Source organism: Prionailurus bengalensis, chromosome D3, assembly GCF_016509475.1.
Source record: "Prionailurus bengalensis isolate Pbe53 chromosome D3, Fcat_Pben_1.1_paternal_pri, whole genome shotgun sequence".
Classification (NCBI taxonomy): Eukaryota; Metazoa; Chordata; class Mammalia; order Carnivora; family Felidae; genus Prionailurus; species Prionailurus bengalensis.
The window spans coordinates 8,173,470-8,196,949 of record NC_057356.1 but is presented as its reverse complement, the minus strand read 5'-3'; the positions used below and the strand labels follow the sequence as shown (position 1 = coordinate 8,196,949).

Below are 23,480 nucleotides of genomic sequence, written 5' to 3'. Positions count from 1 at the left end.
TTCAGAGAAGACTTCTCTAGCCCTATACCTATCTAGATCAGAGTGTCATGATTCCAGAGTAAATAACATGTAAAATTATAATTGTCTAGCTACTTATCTCTCTCCCACCATTAGACAAGGAGAGTTAGGAGGACAAGAATCCTATTGATCCTGTACAATTATGTATCCCTGGGACCTAGCATGGTGCATAACTGATATAGATATTCAATAAAAAGTAGTGGAATGAATGAAAAAAATCACAACTCTTATCCAAAATTCTTTAAAAATAGTATTTTTTGTGAGCAATGACAGAAAATTAATAATATTTTTCCTGACTGATAATATCCTACAAATCTGTAAATCATTTATTCTAAAACTCTTCATTCAGGAAGACAATGTGCATTTTTTATTAGGGTCTGTGCTAAATGACAGGCTAAGTATATAAGCCATTTTATATATATATCTCAGATATGCTTCAAGAAAAAACATGTCTTTATTATCACTAATTCTTCCATGAATTATATGGACAGATTTAGTAAAAACTATTAATAAACTTCCTCCAGGGGAATTAGTTTTAATCAAGTTTATTGATGGGGGTGGGTAGGGAGGAGAAAATATTTCACATTTATGCTTCTCCATTTCCTACATTATGTAAAGCCTTCAAATGTAGGGGTTGGGGTGGTCTCATTCTGCTGTATTTCTCCCAAGGTATCTACTATAACATTTGACATGATTATTTACATAAACTTTTCAATCCCCAAAATGTCTTAAGAGATCAATATTGACTCTATTTTGAATGATTGCCATGACAATCCAAAATAACAAAACATGGATGAAGAAACATTTAGTTTTTATTGCTTTGATTCAATCCCAATTTTGAGTACATGCTGTATAGAAGCAACTCTACAAAACCCTGGAGGAAAACAAAGATGGATAAGACAGGATATCTGTCTTCACAGACCTCATAATCTGTTGGGAGAGAAAGACTGACAAACTATTCACAACAAACTGGCACAAATCAGTCTATGTACATAGCATAGAATAAAAGCACAAAGTGCTAAACTGAGACACCTTTTAGAAATCAAAGTCCTTTGAAATCTTAAGCTTGAATCCTCTCTTTCCATGGTCTTTGATCAGCGATGTGCTTTGAAATCCCAGGACCAAGAGCCAGATCAGCCAGGATCCTCAGTAGTCAAGAGCTTTAAGACTGTAAGGCCAGAACCCAATATCCTAAAACTCTAGAAGGAAAGTACACTGAAATTTCAAACTCCTAGCCCTTTCTCTACCTTCTGCCTGACTGGGAAGTCCTTTGAGATCTCAAACCTAGCTTCTTTGCCTATACACAATCCTCTCAGGGGCTCGCATATCCTGATTTGTCAGGGAGAGTGTCAATTTATACTTTTGCCCAATTATTATGATAGTTCCTTTCTCGCTGACTTGGATGACAAATTGTAATAGTCACCTAATTGATCAGGAAAGTACTCTACAATCCCAAACCTGAAACCCTATTGACCCACAATTCTTAATAAATTACTTTAAAATCCTAATTTCAGGATTTTTTTCTATCACTGAAATGGTATTTGTGTGCAAAAGTCAAAATATTTTCATACATGATTGCAGCTGAACATTACTAATAACTATTTTACCTTTTGGTGCCACCTGGAAATACAGAAAAGCAAGTAAGCTAGAGAGAGATTAACAAGTATTTAAACATGTGCACATTGACATCCATTATAGATAGCTTAAAAGTTCATTTGTGTATTGTATACCTGTTTATTGGTATCAGCCACTGTTTCGTCCTGAAGAAACTCACTTGGTACCTCAAGTTTTATTAAAAAACGAGCTAAATATGCTCTTTTCTTCAGTTCATTAGTCCTCTGAAGAAGCCAGTGGAGCACTGGGTAAATTACAGGTTTACTTCCAATCACCAGACCCTGACGAAAGGTACTCCTACAAAAAGAAAATATCAACAATAAACGTAAAATTAGACCTTTAGTATATCACTGGACCACACAGGGAGGTTGTATTGGAGCCATAAATTGGTATAGTCAGCCTTAATGCTTTATTGACTGGGCAGGTTTAAATTATTGTTTCTACCTAAAAGGGCAGATAAAGGATAAATGATAAAATGGAATAGATTTGCCTGACTTGTTTGATTAGGGGGAAAATGACCCACTTAAGACTCTCCATGACAAAATAATATTAAAAGTTCAAGATTATTTTGATATTCAGTGATATTCTGAAGTCATTGACTAAAGGAGACTGGGTTTAACTTAGAAATTCTGACTGTAGACTATGAAGGTTTGGATACTAAAGCATAGCTTTAAGAAAGCAACATGTGATCAGATTCTTACATGTCTGTAGCATTTCCTGGAGGTTTGTATTTAAGGATACCAAGAAGGCTCAACATCCTTTTGGCTGTATGCTCTGGCATCTCCTCTCTGATATCAACAACTTGCTAACAAATAAAGAAATTGAAAAAACATGTTATTGTTGTATATCTAACAAAGAACGATATTTAAACTCATTGACAAAATTGTTCTGCTAGAGCATAACAGGTACAATGGACTCTTCATAAAACAGATGAAGTATGGAGGCCCCCAGATTCCAAGTGAGGGTACCTACAAGTCAGATCAGGATTCGTATTAAGAATGTCAAGCTCAAAAAGTATCCAGTGGAAAGACCAGTGTATAAGAAACATGAACTAACTTGCAATACAATAAAACCTTTTGTAAAAGCATTTTCATTCCAAGACCAAATCTATTTATGTTTGAAGTAGAGAAATAATTTCTAAATAAGGTACAAGTAGGTAATTTAATTATTAAGTTAGTAGAGAAACCTTAAAGATCATTTATTTTTACTTTACAGGCATGGAAAATAAGGCCCAGAGGTTAAATAAATTGCCCAAGACTCACAGATACTTACAGGCAGAAACTGGCTTTCCTGCTACCCTTTTCATCACAAGAAAAACTCTTACCTTTGGGTCAATCTCAGCCAGAACATCATTGAGAATTTGCAATAGTTGCATTGGCTCCAGGGAATCAAATGTTATTAAATTATAGTTCTTCCTAAAAGGCTCCTTATTGAGATTGTCCACAATGAATTTGATTTGATCGCTCATAATTAGGTCTTATAACTAAAAATAGAGATAAAATTCCTTAATACTTGTTATAAACATTCTGGAAAAAAATCAGTATTAAGTTTATAGGAGGTAGGCATGAAAAGTATAATTCTACATAGTACACAAAATGCTAAGAAAAGGGTTGTTTTGCTGAAAGAAATCAGAATATGAAGACTTTATTATGTTACAGTACATACTGTTAATATTTAATACCAAATGTTTTTATATATGCATCTGGTATGATAGCAATCATCTGAGTTAACATTGAATTAATATGGACAAATGAGTAATAAATTCCACCTATATTAACATCTCTTCCACTCAGCTCCACAACTACCCAGGGGTAAAGATTTGTTAGGCTACAGACATGCTTCTAATTTTGTTTTAAGTAGCAGCCCATGCTTAAAAATTGGGCGATTTTTTTACATTAAAACCCAGACACCTAATTTCTGGTCAAAATAAGATCTGGCAACCCTGGGCACCCATTTGTGCACAGCCACACCCAACTGAAGCTGAACGGATGCCGCAAGCTTTAGCCTAGGTATGCTCTCTTTGGTTTTGTTCTGGTTTCCTCCACCAAGCACTCTTCACCATCATCGACTCTGCCACCCTTGAGTAATTCAGGCCTATGTTTCCTTGTGCCTTCAATAAGGTAACAGCCTCAAGTTTTCTGGCCCCCGCTTCTATTCCAAATCATTTGTATGATTTTCATTGCTCACAAAGTCCAAATTTCTTGGATTTCGAGACTCTTTAAGATCTAGCTCAATTTAGCTTTCCCAACTTTATTTCCAAATTGTTACCTTTCACTCTTTTAAACTTCACCGGACTGAAATAGTCACTGCTCCCTAGTTTTTCCACATCTGCCTTCAGCTGATGCTGTTTTCTTGCCCAGAAAGCCTGTTCCTTGCCTGATCTCCACAGGTGCAAATCCTAAGTTTTTCAAGCCCTGCCCTCCAAATGCACGTTCCTCCGGGAAGTCATTCTCTATCTCCCATGTTCTGTGTCAGAATAACAGCAGTCCCTGACCTCCAAGTTAATCACACTTTATCTGCACCGCTTTCTTACAGTTACTTTTCTGTTTTGTACTAATTATTTATGTACATTTTCTCTTCTTTACTAAACTATAAATTCCATAAGGACATATCTGTGCCTAATTCCATCTGTGAATACCCACTGCATCAAAACAGTGACTTCTTTCCATAGACTGAATAAATGTATTCACAGGCCCAAGGCCAGGAAAACACACACACACACACACACACACACACACACACACACACACACACACACACTCATGAGTAGGTTGGTGGTGATTATAACTTTTAAAAGGTTAAATATTTGATTATTTAACAGCAGAAATGGCTTTACCAAGGTTCCTAGTGTTTCCTGCATGAAGATATCACTTGTTTAGTAGGGGCAGGAGTGGTAGAAATTTTGCAGGCAGGCAATTTTTTAAACTAGCAATTTTAAAAATGAATTAAAAAATGAACTGCTAAAAAAAGAAATACAGAAAGAACTACTTCAGTGTTCCTTAACAGTTTTTAACTATGAAATGAATAGATGCTATTTTATCAAAGTTGGGGCTGCCTGCATTTTGCTCTAAAATAGATTCTTTTTAATTGGTGGAGCTGGATATTTGGAAAACATCAAATGTAAAGATATTATGATTTCTCCATAATTATAATAAAATTATGAGTAAAGGATTATTATTGTTTAAAAGTAAGTCAAAAGACAGAAAAGATAATGCGGTTTAAAATTTTGAGGTGCCCTTCAATCCATAAAAGGAAAACTTTTACGTAAATCAAGTAAGAATCCACACTGGAGATGCAAATTTTTCATTGTTAAAAGTATTTTAAGTAAAAGTCCATGTCCTAATCTTCACACACATATTTACTTAATTTTAATGATTTAGAAATTATGTATATATAGTATATAACATATATACACACACATATACTTCTCTTCCCTTTCAGAAACACAAATCACTTGGATAAACGAGTACAATGTTACCACGAGAGGAAAAAAAGGTAGTTGGGTTCCCCCCTGGTTGCCCACCAGCTTTCAGGTGGTCACCCGCTGAGGACAAAGATGTACTGAACAGGTAGGTTGTCTATGCCCAGTGGGCTCTGAGCTCTAAAATTAGCAAAAGCAATTACTCTCCCTCTGCCAGCGGAAAGTCGCCACACTAATTCACAAGCACTTACCCACATAAGAGCCCAAGGGGGTGGGGGTGGAATTAAAACCAGGACGTGCGTTTATCTGGCACAACTCGGGACAGAAACGACACTGCCCTGGTCCCAGGCTGGCACGAGCGCTGGACCAGCAGCCTCCTAGGATTCCCCAAAATAGTGTTCCCCCTCCCCCGCCCCCGGGGCTTGGGAAACAGGACAGGGGACCCCACATCGGACCCAGGCACCTCGCTGCGGGTAATCTGGGCTCCCCGACTGCTCAGCCCATTGGGAACGGCCTGGACCCCCGCGAGGCTCGTCAGGCACAGACCCCGGCGTTGGGGGCTTAACCGCTGCGACCCTCCATTGGCGAGGTGCTGCACTGGGAAGGGGGAGGAGGAGGAGGAGGAGGGAGTTCTTTTCTTTTGGGGGGCTTAGGGGAGTTTCCGAGCGCGGGTTGGCGAGGTTACCTCAAATTCTCGTCAAGAAACCACTTTTTTCCCCCCCGCAGGAGGCATCCAGGCTCTAGTGGGTTCCTAGAGACGAGCTCCTTGGCAACGGTTGCTAGGACGTGGCGTTACGTCACTTCCGGCGGGTGGGCCAGGGCATTTCCGTGGGGCCCTCGGGGGCGCGCGCTAGGGCCCAGGTCCCTGACTGGGGAAAGTGGCGTGCCCGGCCCACGTGCAAAGTGGGTTCACGGGTCCTGAGCCAGGGCGAGGACTGGACAGCACTGTACTTCGTGATGTCAGCTGGCAAGGAAAATATGAGAGGAAGAAAAAAAAATTGAATTCCTCATGCCCTTAAAATGTAGTTGCCTGTTCAAACGTCTTGGAAAAAAACAACTACAGATTTAGCATCAGTCTTAGAGAAAAATAAAACAAACAAACAAAAGGAACAAATTCCATATTAGGCATCTCCTATATGCCTGGCCCTGTGCTAGCTGCTGGGGATGCAAAGGAAGCCAGGACTATGAGGGTCCTGTCTTCAAGGGCAGATAGAAACAATTTAAAGGCAACTCTGATACTACTATGATAAATGCTATCACAAAAGGACCCAAAGATGGCGGGACCCAGATGAAGTATCCCAAGCTTATTTGGGGCTGAACGGACGATACTCTTAGGAAAGTTTCCATCGGTAAAAATGATATTTAAGGACCAGTGAAAATTAGCCAATTGGGAAAGGGGATATTTTTTCCGGCAGAGGGAACAGAATATTGCAAGACGAATCCATTGCTGGCTGCCTTCTGACTATTGAACTATCAAGCAGAGGCATCCTGTGGGGCGGTTGGAAGAAAACAAAGACCCATCCTGGCTCACAGGTGCTCATGAGGAGTTGGAGGAGGTAACACTTCAAACCTTGAAAAATTAAATAATTTAAATAACTTTGGTAAAACAAAAGATTCTGCATAGGGATTGCATAATTAATTGATCCTGGTCGGCGTATTGGTGATTCTCTGGGTGAGCTGGATTTGAAAACTGGGTCTGCCATTTTGTGGCTTCACCTTTCAGAACTTTCCTCGTCTGTCTATAAAATGTGGCTCTAAGAACACCTTCCTCAAAAGGCTGATGTGAGGATTGAGTTAATAAAAGGAAAGTGATTAGAGCAGTGCCTGGCATTGGAAGAGCTAAGGACATTTTACCTTTTTTCCCCTACTTAAAAAAAAAAAAAAAATGAGATGGTTAGATTTATTCCTTCTGTAGAGTCTACAGATGTAGGCTATAGAAAGAGAAGAGTGGTTTATCAAGTAGTTTTTAGTTCCTCCTCTGCCTGTTGCAGCTATTATAGAAACACTATACTTTTCAGTTATGAGAATGCAATCCTGGGTAAATTCAAGTAAGTAATGCAATCCACTCTGCACTCAAACTTGAATGGATTCTATACTTAATGTAGTTGCTCTGGAACACAAGAAAGAATTTGAGGCCAGTCAGCCTACTTCCCGGATCCATATACTGAGAAGCTTATATTCCAACTTGAAGCAAGAAAAGAGAGAACATAGAGGAGCCAGCTCATATCAGGTGTCTGCCTATCTATAGGGCCTAGATACAGGCCAAAGGAAGGCTTGCTACCACCCTCTGATTCATTTAAGATAAAACCTTGAATGGATTCATTGAAGAGCCCAAGAGGAACTTCTCAGCAATAATTCCACACCACTGAAGGCTGATAACATACCAAGTCAAGCCACCCACATGAAGACTTTTTTTTCCTCTTAGATGCTATATTGAGTCTTCCTTGTAAACCTCCAAAGATGCCTCTTGGCTGAACTATATTTGGCATTTTTAAAGCATTTTAATAATTTTTTAATGTTTATTTTTGAGAGAAAGATAGAATGAAAGTGCACCTGCATGCGAGTGGGGGAGGGGCAAAGAGAGAGGGAGACAGAGGATCTGAAGTGGGCTCCACGCTGACAGCAGACAGCCTGATATGGGGCTCAAACTCATGAACCATGAGACGACGACCTGAGCCAAAGTAGGATGATTAACTGACCGAGCCACCCAGGCACCCCTGTATCAAACATTTTTAATAGCTGAAGGGATGCCCAGTTATATGAGACAGTATTTCTGAAAGGTTTCCACCCCTACCCTGACTCTATATTAAAAAAAAAAAATCATTAAGGTATAATTCACATACATACAATTCACCCATTTAATTAATTAACTAATTTAAAATTTTTAAAGTTTATTTATTTATTTTGACAGAGACAGAGACAGTGTGAGCTGGGGAAGGACAGAGAGAGAAGGAGACAGAGAATCCCAGGAGACTGCCAGTGCACAGCCTGACACAGGGCTCAGACCCGTGAACCGTGAGATCATGATCTGAGCTAAAACCAAGAGTCAGATGCTTAACTGACTAGGCCAGCCAGGCACCCCTATTTTATTTATTTATTTTTTAAAGTTTATTTGAGAGAGAGAGAGAGCAGAGGAGGGGCAGAGAGAGAGGGGACAGAGGATCTGAAGTGGGCTCTGCACTGACAGCAGAGCCCGATGCGGGGCTTGAAATTGCAAACATAAGATCATGACCTGAGCTGAAATTGGATGCTTAACCAACTAAGCCACACAAGCGCCCCCAATTCACCCATTTAAAGTGTATAATTCACACTAATCCCAAAGATATATGCATCCCTATGTTTATTGCAGCATTATTTACAATAGCCAAGAAATGGAAGCAACCCAAGTGTTCATTGATAAACAAATGGGTAAAGAAAACACACACACACACACACACACACACACACACACACACACACACACATACTGGATATCACACAGCCATAAAAAAGGATGAGATCTTGCCACTTGCAACAAGGATGGACTTAGAGGGTGGTGCTACGCGAAATAACTCAGAAAGACAGATACCATATGATTTCACTCATATGTGGAATCTAAAAAACAAAACAAATGAATAAACAAACAAAAAGTCAAGTCATACTATAAATACAGAGAACAAACTGGTGGTTGCCAGAGGGAAGGGGGGGGATGGGCAAAACAGTTGAAAGGGAGTGCAAGAAACAGCCTTCCAGTTAAGGAATGACTAAGTCATGGGAATAAAAGGCACAGTGTAGAGAGTACAGTCGATGATATTGTAACAGTGACGTATGTTGACAGACGGTAACTACACTTGGGCTAAGCATAACATAACATACAGCGAATCACTATGTTGGATACCTGAAAACAATGTTAACAATGTGTGTCAAGTACACTCAAATTTTTAAAAATTATTGTAAAAAATAAAGTGTACAATTCAATGGCTTTTAGCATACTTACAAAGTTGTGCAACCATCACCACTATCTAATCACTGAACATTTTCATCACCCAAAAAGAAACCCTGGACCCTTTAGTCATCAACTCCTAGTTCACAATTTCCAAAACCCCTATCACTGCTCAGCCCCTGGCAACCACTAATCTGCTTTCCTTCTCTATGAAAATACCTTTTCTGGACATTTCATGTTAAAGGAATCATAAAGTATGTGACTCTTTGTGTCTGGCTTCTTTCAGTTAGTATTGTGTTTTTAAGGTTCATCCACGTTGTAGCATGTATCAGTACCTCATTCCATTTTTGTGGCCAGGATAATATTCCATTGTTCATCTATTCCTCAGTTGGTGCACATTTGGATTGTTTCCACTTTTTGGCTATAATGAACAATGGTGCTGTGAACATCCATGTACATACCTCCACCGACTCATGGCTAAAGCACTTCCATTGGCCAAGTCAGATGAACAGGGTATATAACGTCAAGGGCATGGGTGAGTGGGAGGTGAGTGGCCATTCACTCTTGGGTTTGTCTTTTCAATTCTTGTTAATCTTAGCCTCTTGGGTGCTCATGGTTGTAGACTACAGAACCCAAAATGTGGATTCTTTAGCAGTTTTTGGTTTTTAACAACAAACTGTTGTTGAAACCTACTTGTCCCTTGCTACCAAAGTACTAAAATTCCCAATATGCTTCCCACCTGAAGCTCTCTGATAAAGACGCTGTTACAAGGAAGTGTGCTTTAAAAGTTCACCAGCCTCTAGTGGAGAAGAGGGTGGGGACAGGTGTGGAGTTGGTGAGATAATCTACAAGCTGCCCCTTATGACTCCCTTATTTAACCTTGTAGATACTGCAACGCCATCCACGGTTGTGAATCCCTGCTCTGGTTATGCAGAGGGGGGAAAAATCACTCCTGGTCAAGTGTATTTTTTAAGAGTCAGTTTAGTACAAAATTAAAACATTTTTAAAAATGTTTTAAAAAACTCATCATTTCATGCAACTGTGAAGTCCAAGGATATTCTACCTTCAGGTATGGCTTGATTTGGTCAGTGATGTCATCTTGACATTCTTTCTCCCTCCATTTCTCTGTCTCTTGTCTCCACTTCCCTCTGAATGGGCCGCTTGTAGCAAGAGGTTTACATTCTTCCAGCCTAGCAACCTCACTAAAAGTAGAATCTTTTCTCCAATAGTTCTAGCAAATTCCCAGAGCCGACTCTTCACTGGTCTCAAGTGTGTCAGACCATTCTTGATTCAATGGCTATGACTCTGATAGATGAGTCACGTGAGGGCAACTCCCAAAAAAAGGAAGAGCCGGGTTCTGTTACCAGAGATAGAGATTCAATGCAAACAAGAACAGCAGATGTCTCCTACAGTGAAGGTGGTTAAAATTTTTTTTAAGTTTATTTATTTGAGAGAGAGTGTGTACGTGCATGCACACACCAGTTGGGGAGGAGCAGAGAGAGAGAGGAGAGAGAGAAACCTACGCAGGCCCCACGCTATCAGTACAAAGCCTGATATGGGGCCCGATCTCATGAACTGTGAGGCCATCATGACTTGAGCTGAAATCAGGAGTCAGCATTTTAATCGACTAAGCCACCCAGGCGCCCCAAGGGAAGGTGGTTAAATCTTAAAAGCTGGGTAAGCAAAACCAGAAGAGGAAGAAATAAGCCTGTACTTATTGTGTGGAGTATCTGTATCAGTGCAAACCTTCTCCCTGATTTCCTCCCAACAAATCATCTTTCATCAATCCAAGCTTCCATCATGGGCCAACTGAGGTCTTGAGGTATCAGCAGACTCCCCAGGTCTCCATGAAAATCTGAGGATGCTGTGAACATAATGCCTCCAGCCCCTTCTCATTTCAGAACTTCCAAACAAGAACTTTCCTGTGCAGAGTACAGGGAAGCTAAGCCAATTTTCTGTTTTTGGTATTAAATTTAGACCTTTCATCCTGACCATGAGATATTTCTGGATTCTGCATGAGTATTCAGAGAATGCCAGTTTTCAAGATGCTATCCCATCTGGGGCTCCTCTGCACACTGCCCGCTTTAGCTCATTCTTTCAAAACTGGGAAAAATGACCCAGACACAGGAACAAATTTGGAAGTGGGTTATTCTGCTATCCATTAATTGTCATTTAATGCCGTTGCCATCTAGGTTACTTGGAGAGGAAAGAAATTGAATTTAAACAGAAACCTGGATTGAGTTTTGCATATATCCTAAATAGTCTCAGCTCTGGAAATTTAATCTTGTGGGTATGTTTAGTAGCACAATGTGCTTTTCTAAAAGGTAAAAAGATAAATAATACGTGAAACATTCAACTGGATGGATGAGATTCCAGAGGTCTTGTTAAATGTGTGTCTGGTACTACATTTTTGTAAAATAGCTTTTTAATGGGTTTGGGGAGATTAATGGGCAATGTAGTGTAGAAGAGTCAAAATAATATGCAATTCCTATTAAGTCCTTGGGTACAAGTATGGATTGAAAAAATAGGATGTACCTAACGTTTTTATCGGGCTCAAATAATAATCATGTCATCACTTACTAAGTGCTTACTGTATGTCAGGAACTCTGTTAAATGCTTCCCATATGTGTTGGAATTTATTGAAATATTAATTTCTGTGTGCACTCCTTCTGTTTCCCCTCCTCTGGAAACAATGTGCATTGCCTTGAGATTTGCAGGCTGAAATCAGAAGCTGTACTTCCTGCCTTTTGTAAAGGTCTTCAGTCTTTGGGAGAGATTATACTGGCCGTCCTCAAGAGGAAGTAGAGAGAGGAGTTCCTTCCAAAGTAAGGCAAGAGAAGAGAGATGCTAAGGAGAATGAGAAAGGATCACAGGTTGATCGTTCTGGGGCAGCTCCTAAGAAGGGAGAAATACCCTGTGGAAGCCACATCGTGAATCCAGTAGCTTCTGGTGTGGCCCAAACTCCTTGTCCCAGGCCTGACGTGGAAGCATCGAATGATGCTATTCAACCTGAAAGGACCGGGCAGTCAGGGATGATGGGTGGGTGATCAAGTAGTCACTGGGATGGGCCAGCGACAGAAGATTGCAAGTGACTCTCTGAAGCTCTGCCCCCACAGAAGAGCCCAAGGACTTGGCAACACCCAGGATGTGTGTGAGAAGGAGATGCCCAATAATGACAGGATGGCATCTCATATTTGGATTTCAGGTGATTATAAAATAATTTCCTTTTTGCAAATCTGAGCTGTGGAGTAAAATGGCTAATCTCTGTAACTGTCAGCTTCCTAGCAGAATAAAGATGGCACAGTCTGGGCAATTGTGGAGAACTTGATAAAGGACCATTTATAAAGGTGTGGGCAGGGTTTAGGGAAACTAACAAAACACCAACAACAAAGGCAGCCATTGCTGCCTTAAGTCTGACTCAGCAAGAGAAGGGAACAGGCACCAAAAGCCCAACAGAGTGAGTAGCTCTATGGAAAAGGTTGCCTAACAGAACCCATTAGATGCAGCCATTCTTGACCTCACTCTCCTTCCACCCTCTGGTCTCCCATCTGGTCTCTCATTGGCTAAACCCAAAAGAGTGCCAAAAGGGCAGGCAACCCTGCTGAGGTCATCAGGTGCAGACTGGGCTCCCAGGACAAAGAGCCAGGAAGAAAATGGTAGTATGGGGATCTGGAGGGGCAGACTGAGCAAATTATAAATTGAATTCTATATTGAATTATACAATCCAAGTGATGGGCAGAAAGGCCTGGAGAGGTCAACCGTACTACCCCCATGTCTCCAAGCTCCCCTGGCCCTCTAGCTCCAGGCATGGCATGGAGTGAGGCCTAATTTCATTTCAGCACACTGCCCACATCCACATCATCTCATTTGATCTTCACAACAAGGCTGCAAGGCAATATTGTTTTTTCTATTTTATAATTAAGGAAATTGAGGCCTGGAGAGTTAGTAGAGGGCCCAAGGTGACATACCTAGCAGCTGGCTGAGCCAAGATTCAGACACGGATCGCCCTGATCCCAAAGCCATTTTCACAACCTACTAAACTGGCTCAAAACCGGCTCAGCAGAGTCTGAAAGAAGGACCATAAATCAGGCCACTGAAGCAGGAGGCAAAGGGATTTTCTGTGTGGGAGGGCCAGTGTTAACATGCCGTCTGGCTTTCTCTGCCTACGAGGGCTTTGCCAAGGAAAGTCTTCTCTTACGCAGGTAGGGCTAATGGTTTAAAATCCAAGTGCTTACCCTGGAATCACAGAGGGGGAAGAGAGAGAGAAAACACTTGGTCCGTGATGGGAAAAAAAGTGTATTTTCATTTCAAATGCCTTTCAAGTTCTTTTTTTCCCAGCTGAATGTTGGTGTATTTATAGAATTCAGGGGGAGTATTTAAGGGTAACCAGCCGTGGAGCTGCATTTGGGGCCATCAGGAAGCTTCAAATCACGCAGGAAAAGGTTGATGGGAGGGGACAAGTAAAGGCCAAGATCAGCAGGGCACAAACTGGCCTTCTCCTTCATGTTGCCAAGAACTTTTCTCCCTTCTGGGCTGATGACGTCAAATCCAAGTCTATAAGAGTGCTATAGATGGAGTGACAGAACCGAAATGATGGGCAAACGGATGAATGGTGAAACAAATTGTGGTATAAATATACAGCAGAACGTTATTCAACCATTAAAAAAAGAAGTAAGTACAGACACCTGCTACAGCATAGATGGACCTTGAAAACATTTTGTTGAGTCGAAGAAGCCAGACACAAAAGTCCACATACCGTATGATTCAATTTATGAGAAATATCTACAAGAGACAAATCCATAAAGACAGAATGCAGACTGGTGACTGCCGGGGGCTCAGGGGAGGGGAGAATGTGGGGCACAGGCTTAACAAGTACAGGATTTCCTACTGGGGTGATGGAAATCTTCTGGAGATAGAGGTGGTAGTTGCACAGTATTGTGAATGTTCTAGATGTCACCAAATCGTTCCCTTTAAGGAGGTTAATTTTATACAATGTGAATCTCACCTGAATGAAAAAGAAAGGATGGGCAGTCAGGGGCTTGGGAGGTTGGCCATCCACTGTAGGTCTTCCAGGCGGTCTTTGCGCCTGTCAGTTGAAGTCCCAGCACTTCATGGCACAAGGCCTGATTTCATTCCAGGCTTGCCTTGTCTCTCTACTCCCCCGCCACGGTCCTCCTTCCGGTGGCTGGTGGCTCGCACACAACAAAGCTGTCCCAGCCTCAAGACCTTGGCACTGCTGTTTGTCCCGCCCTGGCTGTTCTTCACCCGGATCTTCCCTGGCCTGGCTCCGCCTCCTCATTCAGGAGGAGGAAATGAAGTGGAATAGAAAATATCCCACAGAATAAGGTAAACATTTCTGTGTCAGAGATATTTTTGCTGTGTCACAAAGCATTTCAAATTTATTAGCTTAAAAACTATGCTTTTCCCCCACAAGTCTGCAGGGCAGCCAGGCTCAGCTGGGCAGTTATTCTGCTCCACATGGGATACGCCGGGTGGACTTGTGGCTGAATTCAGCTGGGGGCTCATCTGGGGCTACAACTCCCAGAGGGGCTTCCTTCCTCTCCGAGGCCTCTGTGCCCGCTGCCCTTCTTCCTTCACGTGGACGCTGTCTCCTTGTGGTCTGTCATCATGCAAGGACCTCACCTGCACGTCCTCGCAGGGCAGCAGGGTACTAAGAGCATAAAAGTGAGAACCACCAGACAGGCCTCTTAAAGTGCAGACCCAGAACAGCAGTGCCTTTGCCGTTGCGTCCTGTGGGTCAAAGCAAGGCCAAAGACCTTCCCTGATCCAAGGAAAGGAGACACAGACTCTACCTCTGGATCAGGGGAGCGGTATGTGCATACCAGAAACAATGTTTGCTATACGGTTGGCACACATCTTTGCAGACAATCTACCATGATTGTTTTGTGAAGGTTTTATTTCAGTTTAACAAAAATGCATGTGTGTTCTTCAGGTCACACGACAAACATATTTCTTGCTGTGAGTCACAGTCAAAAGGTTTGAAAAACACACATCTTCTGCATTCCTTTTCAAGGTTCTCCTATAGCACTTAGTACTCTCTGAACTTGATTTACTTGATTGTGTGTCTCTCCCATTAGAATATAAGCTCTCTGGGGGCGCCTGGGTGGCGCAGTCGGTTAAGTGTCCGACTTCAGCCAGGTCACGATCTCACGGTCCGTGAGTTCGAGCCCCGCGTCAGGCTCTGGGCTGATGGCTCAGAGCCTGGAGCCTGTTTCTGATTCTGTGTCTCCCTCTCTCTCTGCCCCTCCCCCGTTCATGCTCTGTCTCTCTCTGTCCCAAAAATAAATAAACGTTGAAAAAAAAAAAAAGAATATAAGCTCTCTGAGGGCAAGGACCTAGTCTGTCTTGTCCCTGCTACATCCCCAGCACCTAACAGTGCCCGACACTTAATAGGTGCCTAATTAACATCTGTTGCTGTTAAATAGGTAGAAACAGCTATCAGTTATTGGGTGCTGAGCACTTAAAGCATTGTCTCATTTAATTCATTCAACACCTATTTGAGCATCTACTTTGTGACAGGCACTATTCTACCTTCTGGTGGGACAACAGTGAATACAAGAGACGATAATCCTTGCCCTCACCAAGTTTACATTTCACTATGATTCTAGAGTAGTATTGAGGAGATTCGTTCATACTATTTTGACAGATACGGAAACTGAGAGTCAGAGAGGTCAGGCAATCTGCCCAAGGTCACACAGCTAATCATTTCACCCTGACCTGCCTCTGCTCCACTCTGCTGCAAACATTGGGTTTTACCCAGAGATCAGTCTAAGTGGTTACAGATCTCAATTCCTGCAATTGCTTCCCTGAAGGATCAAACTTGTCTTTCTGGGAATCAGACCCAGGCAGTGGGAAAAGGTGAGTTCTATGACCTCACAGTCCTTGCCCCCCCCCCCCCACTTTGTGACGACGGCTCACACCTGGGGTGTTACAGATTTGAGCCACAGCTCTCAGTCACCCCCACTGTCTTATCAGCATGTGACATCCCCAAGTGGCTGGGGCCTGCAGGCCTGGCAAAGAATGCAGCCTGAACAAAAATAAACCTGCCACATTCCTTGGCAGCCCCCTGCCCCTTCCCGCTCTCCAGCCATCCATCCTCACAGCAGAGCCTGCCAGGGAAGGCCAAGAGAGGGAGAGCAGGGTGGAGGAAGCGAGTGCTGCTGCCGGCCAACCCCTGGAAAGAGAGGGAGAGGGGAAGAGAGGAAGAGAAAGAGAGAGAGAGAGAGAGATCACCTTATATGGGAACGTGCGCAGACAATGTGTGGCAATGCCTTAGAGTGCAGCAGAGGTCAGATACCAGACAGATGGAAGAAATTAAACATGGGACAGAGCGTGTTCCTGGGCCCTGAAAACAGCTCTTGTTTCACAGCGAGTTTGCACAAAGCCTGGCCCGTTTTCCTTTTTTGCCTAAGCCAAGCAAGATGTGCGTCCTAAACTGTACATGACTTTGACTCAGGCCCCCCGACTCTGGCTTGCCAGAGGTCTCAACCCTTTCAAGTCATTTCTTTGACGAACAAAACTCCTCTTTGCAAATAAAAAGGGAAAGACTGGGCCTCTTTCCCAAGAGTTTCCAGTATCTCTCCAAAGTACATAAATTAGTGGTTAATGAGTAAATATGCCTTCCTTTCTCATTCTTTCATTCATTCACTCATTGGTTCATTCGTTCAACAAACATAGAGGGCCAATTATGCCCCAGGCACTGAGCCAGTGGCTGGGAAGACTGTTGATAGTGAATGATGATGATGATGATGATGGTGGTGGTGGTGATGATGGTTACCATTTGTTGATTTGCACTGATAAATATTTCAATTCATAATACTTTACTCAGCACCTTCCATGTTCTAGTCATTGGTGATACAGAACATTGATCTAGAATCATCGGGCCCCTGCCCTGTGGACTTTGCAGAGGGGGTGGGGGAAAGTGGAAATGGTAGGTATTGAAAACACGATGCCAGAGGACCCTCACAACAGCATTTTGAATTAGCTACCATTACCATCTCCATTTGACCCAGGATTTTTTAACCCCAGCACTATGGACATTTCAGGCTGGATCATTCTTTGGGGTGTGTGTGTGTGTGTGCGTGTGTGCCTGGGGTGCTGCTCTTGCATTGTAAGATATTCAGCAATGTCCCTGGCCTCTCACCACATGGTGTCAGTAGCAGTAACCCCCTCTCCCTCTAGTTCCTCCAATTGTGACAACCCGAACATATCTCTAGACACTCCCAAATGTCCCCCGGGGGGGGGGGGTATAAAATTGCTCCTGGTTGAGAATCACTGATTCAACAGATGAGGAAGTAGAGACTCAAAGTGGGTTAAGAAACTTTCTAACGGTCAGACCACTGGCAAACAGGGCTCACGCCCTAATGATTCTGGTTCCAGGGCCCATGGGCATCACCGTTACAATGTGAAACCCTATTTCCTTGCTAGCAGATAACTGTCCCACTGTGCTCAGTCGTTGGCTGGGAGCAGCCAGGGGGAAATATAGCCTTAGCGTGAATTTGGCAGAGCCAGAGGTCAGGACCCAGGGCTGTCAGTCAACCATGTTCTTCGCAGCAGACTCTCCTGAAGGACTTCTGAACAGTACACTCTGTAGCTGCCACATCATCAGAAAAGTGCTGCCCAGTGCTAATATTCACTTTAAGGCAAGGAGATCTAAAAGTTATTGGAGATATAGTGGGTTCCAAAGCCAGGTTGGCATCCTTTAAGCCAAAGGGTCCATTTTCCTTGGAATGCCTTGAGCTTCTTAGTGAACTTCAAAGTCATCTCCTACCTGGGTACCACCAGCAAGGAGGTAAGGAGTACTGCCTTGAGGGGCTACTTTGTAACTTGCGGATGTGGGCACTCCGTGAGCCTCGGTTTCCCATCTGCATAATGGAACCAACCTGCCCTATCCCATAGGGTTGATGTGAGAATTGAATGAATATTTATGGAGCTGCTTTCCAGGAGAGGATGAAGGTCCTCTTGCATGAACCTTCCGCCTATCCCTTGGTTTTGTATGGATATCTCCCTGCTAATCACCTTCTCTCATTCTTCCAATGGAGATTCATTCGGGCTCCTACACAAGGGACGACAAACTAGCATTCTGAGCGCTAAGTTTGACAGGTAGGCAAGTTGTGTTTGGCTCACAGAGTGCTAAACAAACCAACCAACAGAATGAACCAATGTTTGGAAATTGAGATATTTCAAGATGAGGACAATCAAAACCAATGCCTCTCGATTCTATTTATTCAGACTGTCTGGATTTCTGGGTTCCCTCAAAAATTTAGGAAACCTGGATATACCATGTGGCAGATTGGCTAGGACTGAGAAGAGGCTGCATGTCTCAGATGGGACACGCACTGTCCAGTTTTCCACAGTCCCCACACCCCATCGTCTGTGATCCTGGAGCTCGTGTCAGTTGCTGATCATGTTTGTGCTGCCATTTTTCTTAGAATAATATTCCTTTTCTCATGTATTTATCAAAGGGGGGAAAGTAGACCAGGAGGTCTATGATCTTTCTTGCACCTGATCCCACTTCACTTCACTTAGATCACCACCTGGCATTTGCAGCATCCAAGTTTACCATGCCAGCCTCCTAGCCCTTCTGGAATTTCCTTCCTAAAATTATCCCTGCAATTACATAAGAATCCTCTACATTTTCGTTTCCTTTTAGCGCACAGAGCGCTGTCATTCACTTCTAACAAGAACCCAAGAGGCACATATTATTTTGTCCATTTTAGAGAGGAGTTGAGTCCTGGAGAGATGAAGTGGTTTGCCCAGGGACACAGCTGGTTAGTGGCAGAGCAAAGTCCTACTGACCCCAAGGATTCTGATGCTTTTTCCATTACTCTAGGCTGCAAAGTGTATTAAACCTTTCAGTTGCAGAAGAAAGTTAACTGAAACTTCCTTAAGCAAAAAAATAAAATAAAATAAGAAAGAAAAAAGAAAAACAAAGGCAATTTATTAGCTCATATAACTGGACAATCCAAAGGAGCCATAGGCTTCAAGCACAACTGAATCTAGAAGATCAAATATTGTCCTCAGAACTCCAACAATTCTTCTCTCTTGGTTTCACTCCTTATTCCATTGGCTTTATTTTCAGGTAGCCCTCCACTCATGAAGCCAAGACTTCTACCAGCAGTTCGAGGTCTCATCCTAGCTTCAAATCCAATAGAAAGAGGGCTTCTTCTTCCAGATGGTGCCAACGGATGGAATTGAGTCTCACTGGTCCCGATTAGTGTAATCTAGTTATGAGTGCACCTGGGAGCCAATCACCAGCCAGAGGGATATGGTGTACTGATTGGCCAGTCTTGGTCATGTGACCACCACCAAACAAAGGGGACCAGGTTCACTACACCCCAGGAGCTGAGGGTTGATAGTGGAGGAGTGACTCCCCCAAAGTAAAATTGGGTGGTGTTATCAGAAGCAGGGATGAATGCCAGACAGGCATGTCTATTACACCTAGAATCTTCCCTGCCATGGACTCCTTCCCTCTGGCCTTGTAGTACCCATCAGTCTTCCCTCCTACCCTTACCTGCTCTGCCTTTGTTTCTGGGACATTCCCCTCCTCTCATTCCATCCTCATATACTCTTTCCTACTAAAGTGGATTTCCAGACCCAGGCTACCCCTCCCCTATTCGACCACTGTGGGCTACAATGAAATTGTGTCTCTGTACAGTGAGAATCTGAACCACACACACCAGCACTCAGCTCTATAGCTGTTGAATGAAAGAATGAGGAAACGATGTGCGTGAAATCAACAATTAGAAAACGGCCTACATCAGAAGAAAATAAGAAGGGGCCTACATAAGAAGAAAATAAACAATAACATTAGCTACCTTGCCTGGATATGGGTGATTCTGGCTCTTCTCTATTCCTTTCAGTATTGTCTACAATTAAAAAAAATGACAAATGGTAATAGTGAAAAAGGAAGTAATACAAGTCTGGTTTAAACAGCTGGACTATAGGGGTGCCTGAGTGGCTCAGTCAGTTGAGGGTCTGGCTCTTGATTTTGGCTCAGGTCATGATCTCACGGTTTATGAGTTCAGGCCCCATGTTGGGCTCCACACTGGCAGCTCAGAGCCCGCGAAACACCAAGTTCTGTACTTTTTAAGCTAATGTTTCTGGAGTCTACCCAACAATCTTTAAGATGGAGCTGATTAAGGAAATGCTAAGCCAAATGGCATAACCTCTCTCTCCCTACCCCTCCCCTGCTCGTGCACGCACTCTCTCTCTCAAAATAAATAAATAAACTTAAAATAAATAAGTAAATAAAAAATAAACAGCCAAACTATAAGCAGGATAAAGGTAAGAGCCAAGTATTGATTCTCTTATATTCCCCTAACTGCCAACAGCAGGGTGTACTCAGTGTAAGAGCCAGCCCGACCTCCCTGAGAGCTAAATTTACAGCATCGGGATTTATAACAGACTGCTGATTTCCTTCCTAAAAGCCAGTCCTCCTTTCCTCTTTCAGACTCTCCAAACCCAATTGTGTGTGGTGTCCTCCCGCCATGTACTTCACTGAAGCAGACCCCAGCCCCACCCCCTGCTGTAAAGGGTGAATCCTATCTGGTCTAATTCAGGGTTTCTTAACCTCAGCACTATTGACATTTTGGGGAGGATAATTCTACTGATTTGTTGGGTTGCTTCATAAGCCACCTTGGAATTTACTTGTTATATGAAGTAAAATCTTCCTTAATGTTTTAAGTGTTGAAGCTAATTTGAATTGCGCCTTTCTGTTACAGCATCTTAACCAACCCAAGGGTTTATTAAAGACATTGCAAAACATACAAATGAAACAGCCATCAAAAACAGGGATGCTCGGGGCTCTTCGTTGGCTCAGTTGGTCAAGTGTCCATCTCTGCTCAGGTCTTGATCTCAGGGTCATGAGTTCAAGCCCCACATTGAGCTCTGCATTAGGGGTGAAGCCTACTTAAAACAAAGTAAGCAAAAACAAAAACAAAAACAAAAACAAAAACAAAACCCAAAACAAGAAACACCCAGAGATTCAGTGGTTGGGGGTGGATATCAAAATCTGGAGCTGGGGACAGGTATATCATTTGATAGTCCCTTTTGAGTACCCCTGTCAATCTACAGCTATTCCAGTTCCACATGGAATTGCTAATCACCGTGCTGAGACAGAGAGGGGCCAAATACCTTTTGCAAATACCTTAACAGTATTTGGACTAGAACTATGTCCCATCACATGAAAACTGCTGCGAAACACCAAGTTCTGTACTTTTTAAGCTAATATTTCTGGAGTCTACCCAACAACCTTTAAGATGGAGCTGATTAAGGAAATGCTAAGCCAAATGGCATAACCTCTAGAAGCCTCCATTTGCTCAACTGTACACTGGTGAGAACAAGATTAGAATCCTCTGACATTAAGGATCAGAAAATACTTCATGAACCATAAAGTAAAAAATGGATTATCTACACTAAGCAGATCAGACATATTGCAATGCATCTCCAGAATTGGAACAGTCTAAATTTAGGATGTGGTGTGACCAAAATTGTCAGTCAATTGTGTTTCTATGTGGCCTTGTTAAGTTTCTTATGCTTCTGAGTTCTGTTTCCTCATCTGTATCCTGTGGCAAGACCTTATTCTGGCTGCGCACTGAGGATAAAATAAGACTCTTTGAAAAAGAGAAACATACCACTATCTCTATTTCTTGTCTGGAGTCAGACAATAGCAACAGAGCAAACAAAATTAGACTAGGAGGCAGACTCCATAGTGAATGTTGGGGCATCGCTGCCCTCTGCTGGTCAGCAGTGGTGCTGCAGGGGTTACAGAGAGGAGAGGGACCCTGGAGAACGACCCCTGGGAAACTAAGGTGCCCAGAGGGTAAGGGACTCGCCAGAGGGCACAGAGTTAGCTTTAGATACAGCATCTGGAATTCCCAACTCTTAGCTCCTTCTAGAGGGAGAAGAGTGAGAACCGGAAAATTCATCCATTATGGTTTCACTCTTGCTAGACTTCTAAGGAGCTTTTCTAGATAGTCTGGGATTTTTCTCTTATTCTCCCTTTGCCACCCAGACTTCCTGGACTTCCTTTACCTTTTTCAAGGTAGCCACCAGTGGTCTTGAGGCCAAGAATCCTCATTGGTTGCTGGGCGCTTTATAGAAATGATCTGAATCCTTACAACTGCTTTGGAAGGTGGACTAGGAAACTAAAGCTCAGAGAAGTTAAGACATAGGCACAAGGTCCAACAGCCAGGAAGCACAGGAACTGGGATATGAACTCTCACCTGAGACCCCAAAGCCCATCTTCTATACCTGCCAAACAAAACAAACCAAAACAACATGGCAACTTGTGTTGAAGACATGATTAAAGGTAACGTATTTTTTGAAAACAGTATATATGCTGGCAAGACACATGATGAAATAATCAGAGAGGGGAATTTTTTGAGCATCTGCCATATACTGGTGACATTCACATACAATATCTGTTCAATCTCCTATTGATACATATATGATCTTGAATCCTGTCTACACACTGAGGCACAAATGAAGAAACTATGTTCAAAGAAGTTAAGAAATTTGCCTCATGTTACTTGGTGAAAGCTGGCATTCAGACCCAAATCCCTCTGCTTAATGTGAGTATATAAATAAATTACAAAACATAAACATAAAAACATAAACAGAGGACAGAACATGGTAGCCTGGGTCAGACTGGCCTCCCAGCTAAGAAACCCCTCAGGTTCTCCTGTAAACCATTTCCTTCCTGGTGGCCTCGGGATGTGAAGTCCTCCTGATCTGGGTTCAAACTCCACATTTCTGAGCACTACTATGTGTCAGGCCTGGGCTGGGTATATTATTTAAGTTAATTCTTGTGAGAACACTGTGAAGTAGATAACAACTATTTTTCCTGATGTTGATAATCTGTTAACATTCTATGTGATATTGTCTTCACAGTCTTATTCTTCCCCATTTGCAGACCAGAAAACAGTTACAGACAAGTGAAGATAATTTGCCTCAGGTCCTTTGCACTTCCCATTCCCTCTCCCTGCAATGCTCTTCTCAGACTTTCCAGTGGCTCGCTCCCTCAACCTCTTTAGGTCTTCATTTAAAAGTCATCTTCGGGGCGCCTGGGTGGCGCAGTCGGTTAAGCGTCCGACTTCAGCCAGGTCACGATCTCGCGGTCCGTGAGTTCGAGCCCTGCGTTGGGCTCTGGGCTGATGGCTCAGAGCCTGGAGCCTGTTTCTGATTCTGTGTCTCCCTCTCTCTCTGCCCCTCCCCCGTTCATGCTCTGTCTCTCTCTGTCCCCAAAATAAATAAACGTTGAAAAAAAAATTTTTAAAAAAAAGTCATCTTCACAGGCCTTTTCTGACCACCTTATTTAAAAGACCAACCCCCCCCCCCTTCATATATCTCAATGACAGAAAGACAATCTGATGCAAATGTGGGCAAAGGACTTAAAGAGACATCTCTCTTAGAAGATACACAAAAGGCCCAAGAGCACACAAAGAAATGCTCACCTAATGACTTGCATCAGGGAAATGCAAA

At 42.7% G+C, this 23,480-nt stretch overlaps 1 protein-coding gene across 10 annotated transcripts in view; it reads right to left on the bottom strand.

Moving 5' to 3' along the window:
• Positions 1-23,480, bottom strand: part of IFT81 (intraflagellar transport 81) — a 192,456-nt gene that overhangs the window by 81,069 nt on the left and 87,907 nt on the right. For 6 of the 10 annotated variants that reach the window (XR_006293860.1, XR_006293861.1, XM_043557537.1 and 3 more), the window contains exons 3-6: positions 5,739-6,017; positions 2,957-3,115; positions 2,334-2,437; positions 1,749-1,929 (exon numbers count right to left, since the gene is read on the bottom strand). Coding sequence is in view for 8 of the 10 variants with exons in the window: in XM_043557537.1 (XP_043413472.1) it covers positions 1,749-1,929; positions 2,334-2,437; positions 2,957-3,100 (429 nt within the window). In the remaining 2 variants the exon portion in view is untranslated. Of the gene's footprint in view, positions 1-1,748; positions 1,930-2,333; positions 2,438-2,956; positions 3,116-5,304; positions 5,420-5,516; positions 5,657-5,738; positions 6,018-13,980; positions 14,284-23,480 lie in introns of those variants that run through there. The other 4 variants (XM_043557539.1, XM_043557541.1, XM_043557540.1 and 1 more) reach the window with 4 other exon arrangements.